We start from the raw sequence: 5,384 nt of genomic DNA, 5'->3' as shown, positions 1-5,384 counted from the left end.
CTTCTGAGTGCTGTGAGTGATGGGCGGTGTTGGGGGCTCTGTGCCCCACTCTATTGCAGCCCCTCCAGGGAAAACAAATCTGGAGGTGGTGCTGAGATTCTGCCTCTTCTCCTGGAGCCTTCAGCCTTTTTTTTCCTCTATTTTGAACCCTGATGATGAAGTTTCCAGCTGAGCAGCAGCACCAGAGGGACCCTGCAGGATGTGCCACCCCAGGAGCTGTTCTAAAAGCACTTCTCCTCTTCCTCCTTGGGATCCCGGTGCAGCCATGTCACCTGCACTGTGTGAGCAGCGGGCACTGGGTGCTGCCAAGTGCCAGCCATCACCTCGTGGTTTGTTTTGAGGGAGTGACAGCGTGAGAAAACCACAAAGCAAACATCATTGGTGCAGTGCACGTGCTGCTGTGTGTCACCATGGCAGCTCTGTCCCATTGCAGGAGAGCAGTGGGGTTTTGCTAGAGCCAGGGACTGCCCTGCCGCTGTTTGCTTGGCCAACAGGGGCACGATGGCAATGGTAGATGTGAGGCAGAAGCTTCCCGGTGTTTCTACTTTGGCTTTTAGTCCTAGAGGGCCACTGCTTGTCCTGCTGGCAACATATCTTAGGTGTGAGAAGTGGGGCAGGTGATGCCCTGAGCAGGCTGTGCCCGTGCAGCCCGGCTTCTGCCTCTGCTGGAGCCCAGGGCAGAGGCTCTGCAGCAGGGCTCTCCCTGGAGCCGGGTTGGCTGCACAGCATGGTTCCTGCTGCGGAGTTGCCCTGGCCAGGGGGTGTGCAGGGTGGGCTGGAAGCCAGCACACAGCCGTGCTCTGCCAGCTGGTAGAGAGGGAAGGGAGGGAGAATCCGTATGGAGGGTCTGTTTGGGTTGGCTCGCTCGGGACACCCCCTCTGTCGCACACACGTGGCTCTTCCCACACCGCCGTTCTCCTCCCGTTTCCCGTGGCCTGGGAGAGCTCTGGGGCTCCGCTGTGGCTCAGGGCCGGGCTGCAGAGCGCTCCGCCCCACCGGCAGCACGCAGCGGATGCCGGGATGGGGCTGATCCCGTCGGTCTGAGCCGAGCCATGCGGTGCCGAGCCGTTGTCCCGTGCGTCCCAACCCCGAGGGCTCCGGTCCCAGTGCATCCCAGCACGGTGTCAGCGTGGCTCGGAGCTGCGGCGGTGCTGCTGTGCACGGTGCTGAGCCCTGGGTGGGCTGAGGCACAGCCCTTTCCTTTCCGAGACCCGACGCTGCCCTGGCACCGCCGCCTGGAGGATCTGCTGGGCCGGCTGACCCCCGCCGAGATGGTGCTGCAGGTGAGGGCACGTTGAGGGGAGGGGGCACAGCCCTCGATTCCTGCTCAGCGCCTGTGGCCCGCAGATGGCGAGGGGGGGAGCCCTGCGGAACGGCCCCGCACCCCCCATCCCACGTCTGGGCATCGCGCCCTACAACTGGAACACCGAGTGCCTGCGGGGCGACGCGGAGGCACCCGGCTGGGCCACAGCTTTCCCCCAAGCGCTGGGGCTGGCCGCTGCCTTCAGGTACGAGGGCTGGTGGTGCCCATTGGAGAGTGGAGCCCACACTCACCAGCATGCCCTGACACCCCTGCTCTGTCCCCGCAGCCCTGAGCTGCTGTACCGAGTGGCCAACGCCACGGCCACCGAAGTGCGTGCCAAGCACAACTCCTTCATCGCTGCCGGCCGCTACGACGACCACACGGGGCTCAGCTGCTTCAGTCCTGTGCTCAACATCATGAGGCATCCGCTGTGGGGCAGGAACCAGGTGCTGGCATGGTGGTGGGGTCAGGGTGGGATCCATCCCCACAAGACCGTGTGCAGCACCCTGAGGATGGCAGCAGCTCTGGATGAGGGCTGTAGGGGTGGGAAGTGCTGTGACCCTGCATCCCTCCTCTGCACCTCCAGGAGACGTATGGGGAGGATCCGTACCTGACAGCAGAGCTGGCCACGAGCTTTGTGCAGGGGCTGCAGGGTCAGCACCCCCGCTACATCAAGGCCAGCGCTGGCTGCAAGCACTTCAGCGTGCACGGTGGCCCTGAGAACATCCCTGTCTCCAGGCTCAGCTTCGATGCCAAGGTGAGCACGGTGGGGACACGGGGCAGTGGGTGCCCCCCAAGTGCTGATGTTTCTGCCACCGTGTGCGCAGGTGCTGGAGCGGGACTGGCGCACCACCTTCCTGCCCCAGTTCCAGGCATGTGTGCGTGCCGGGTCCTACAGCTTCATGTGCAGCTACAACAGGTACTGAGCATGGGGGGCTGAAAGGGGGCCGCGTGGCACTGCCCCATCTGCACTGTCCCCTCTCCAACAGGATCAATGGCGTCCCTGCCTGCGCCAACAAGAAGCTGCTGACGGACATCCTGCGGGGTGAGTGGGGCTTTGAGGGCTACGTGGTGAGCGACGAGGGGGCTGTGGAGCTCATCCTGCTGGGGCACCGCTACACACACACCTTCCTGGAGACGGCCATTGGTGAGTGGGTGGGATGGGAGTGAAGTGCCTGGGTGCCACATGGCCACGGTGAGCGGTTCTTTGTCTCCAATGTGGCAGCGTCGGTGAACGCCGGCCTCAACCTGGAGCTGTCCTACGGCGTTAGGGACAACGTCTTCATGCACATCCCCGAGGCCTTGGCCATGGGCAACATCACACTGGAGGTCGGTGATGAGGAGCCCTGTGCCCTGACTGCCCCGTGCCCAAAGCATGATTGAGATTTTGATGCTGAGGTTTTGGCAGACGCTGCGTGACCGTGTCCGGCCCCTGTTCTACACACGGCTGCGGCTAGGGGAGTTCGACCCTCCGGCCATGAACCCCTACAACGCCCTGGAGCTGAGCGTGGTGCAGAGCCCTGAGCACCGCAACCTCTCTCTGGAGGCAGCCATCAAAAGCTTCGTGCTGCTGAAGAACCAGCGGGACACGCTGCCGCTCCGTGAGCTGCATGGCAAGCGCCTGGCGGTGAGACCTGGGCTGCTCCGCACCGGTGCATCTCTTTGTTGGCACGGGGCTGTGGGTGCCTGTCTTCACCCCTCTCCCCTCTGCAGGTGGTGGGTCCCTTTGCAGACAACCCCCGTGTGCTGTTTGGGGACTACGCACCGGTGCCGGAGCCACAGTATATCTACACCCCACGGTGAGCCCCCATCTGTCCTCTGCCCTGGGAGAACCTCGGGTGTGCTCTGCCCCTCTCAGCCCTTCCCTGGCGTGATGGGGAGCTCCCCCCGTGGTGCGCTGACCCCGCTGTGCCCCATGCAGGAGGGGGCTGCAAACACTGCCTGCCAACATCAGCTTTGCTGCGGGCTGCCAGGAGCCGCAGTGCCGGCTGTACTCACGGGATGAGGTGGAGGATGCGGTGCAGGGAGCTGATGTGGTGCTGGTGTGCCTGGGGACGGGTAGGTTGGAGCACGGGGCGTGGATGCTGCCATGTGGGGAACGTGGGGATGGGGTGCAGTGCGGTGTCCCTTGGCTTCCTGCACACAGGGATAGATGTGGAGATGGAGGCGAGGGACCGCAAGGACCTGTCCCTGCCCGGACACCAGCTGCAGCTGCTGCAGGATGCTGTGCGTGCAGGTAGGGCACTGCACGTGGTCTGTGGGTAGGGGACATGGCACACGTCCCCCTCCCAATCCCAAAGTAGCACCAGTGGTGTGCTTATGGTGAAACCCCTCTTCTAAGCTGCTGGGCACCCTGTCATCCTGCTGCTGTTCAATGCGGGGCCTCTGGATGTGAGCTGGGCACAGACACATGATGGTGTGGGGGCCATCCTGGCCTGCTTCTTTCCTGCCCAGGCCACCGGCCTGGCCATTGCCAGCGTCCTGCTGGGCGAGCAGGGGGCCAGCCCTGCAGGCAGGCTGCCAGCCACATGGCCTGCAGGCATGCACCAGGTGAGTGCAGGGCACAGCTTTTCAGTGGCCATGGGGAGTCGCTGGGGGGACTGTGCAGATGCTGTGACCGTGTCCGGCCCCTGTCTGATGGCCCTGCTCTGCCCATAGGTGCCCCCAATGGAGAACTACACCATGGAGGGTCGGACGTACCGCTACTACGGGCAGGAGGCCCCGCTCTACCCCTTTGGGTACGGGCTGTCCTACACAACCTTCCACTACCGAGACCTGGTGCTGAGCCCCCCGGTGCTGCCCATCTGCGCCAACCTCTCCGTGTCGGTGGTGCTGGAGAACACGGGGCCGCGTGACAGTGAGGAGGTGAGCATGGCTGCTCCACTCACCCATGGCCATCTGGGGGGGTCAGGTGGGGTTGGGGTCCCTCCTGCTTATCCCCTCCTTGCAGGTGGTGCAGCTGTACCTGCGCTGGGAGCAGCCATCTGTGCCGGTGCCGCGCTGGCAGCTGGTGGCTTTCCGCCGTGTGGCCGTACCTGCTGGTGGTGCCACCAAGCTGTCCTTTGGGGTGTTGGCTGCCCAGCGTGCCGTCTGGACCAAGCAATGGCATCTGGAGCCCGGAGCCTTCACGCTCTTTGCTGGTGGGCAGCAGCCAGGGCAGCAGATGCGGGCACCCTCGGAAGTGTTGAGCGCCAAGTTCAGTGTCACTGGGGCTGCCCGGGCACTGCACAGCTGCTAGAGGTGGGGACGGGTGTGAGGATGAGTCCTGGGGTGTGGGGAGCTGGAGGAAGGATGAAGCGCAGTGGCTGTGCAGGACAGGGAGAGCACGGTGCTCTGCCTTGCAATAAAGTGCCCTCTGCTCTCCAGGAGGCTGTGTCCAGCCAGCATGCTGTATGCATGTCCTATGGGTGCTTGTAGCACCCCAGCACGCACCTCGTCCCAGTTCAGAGCACTCAGAGCTGCTCTGGGGTCGGATCCAGCACTCTGGCCAACTTCATGCTGCACTTTTGCCCCTCAGCCCTCTCTCCTTGTCATGCTGGCCCCATGGCTGTGCAGCCACTCTCCTTCCTGGGGACAGATCCAGCCCTGCCCTGCTCGGGGCTGGGGGGAGGTGCTCCCCCCTCGGTGCAGGGAATGTGCTGGAGCTGGCCCAGGCGGCTGGGCAGCTATAAATAGGGCTGGGGCACACGTGGGTCTGACGGCTGTGGGGCATGGGATGGGTGTGGGGCTGCAGCCATGTTTTTTGGGGGGGGGACACAGTGTTTTGGGATCTTCTGGGGATGGCATTGTGGGGAAACAATCCCTCCCCCCCCCAACCCTTGAGCCATGGGGCAGGAGGATGAGGTGAGGTATGCAGGGACCGTGTAAGGCAGCCCAGGCCCAGCACCATGACATCAGGGCACTAATTACAGATGCTGCCCAGGATAATTACAGAGGTGGGGCAGGGCAGGGCTCAGCCTGATGCAGGCCCATTTATCACCGGTCCCCACCAGGCATCATTCTGCAGCAGCCCCATAGCAAGGAGCTCAGGGCCCAGACCCTCATCCCCAGGATCTCACAGTGATCAGGGTCAGCATTTTGG

General features: G+C 63.7%; 1 protein-coding gene across 1 annotated transcript; it reads left to right on the top strand.

Moving 5' to 3' along the window:
* The first annotated feature begins 940 nt into the window (after nt 1-940).
* Nucleotides 941-4,671, top strand: LOC116230012 (uncharacterized). Its single transcript, XM_031594873.2, has 14 exons — nt 941-1,283; nt 1,348-1,508; nt 1,590-1,749; nt 1,890-2,060; nt 2,131-2,222; nt 2,293-2,450; nt 2,529-2,632; nt 2,712-2,930; nt 3,017-3,102; nt 3,225-3,361; nt 3,450-3,539; nt 3,645-3,853; nt 3,962-4,168; nt 4,254-4,671. Exons 1-14 carry the CDS (start codon nt 1,053-1,055, stop codon nt 4,539-4,541), a joined length of 2,313 nt encoding a protein of 770 aa, XP_031450733.2. The 5' UTR covers nt 941-1,052; the 3' UTR covers nt 4,542-4,671.
* The last annotated feature ends 713 nt before the right edge of the window (nt 4,672-5,384 follow it).

This window comes from Phasianus colchicus, chromosome 24 (assembly GCF_987193195.1).
Source record: "Phasianus colchicus chromosome 24, bPhaCol1.hap1.1, whole genome shotgun sequence".
Lineage (NCBI taxonomy): Eukaryota > Metazoa > Chordata > Aves > Galliformes > Phasianidae > Phasianus > Phasianus colchicus.
This window is presented reverse-complemented; position numbering and strand designations above follow the sequence as displayed.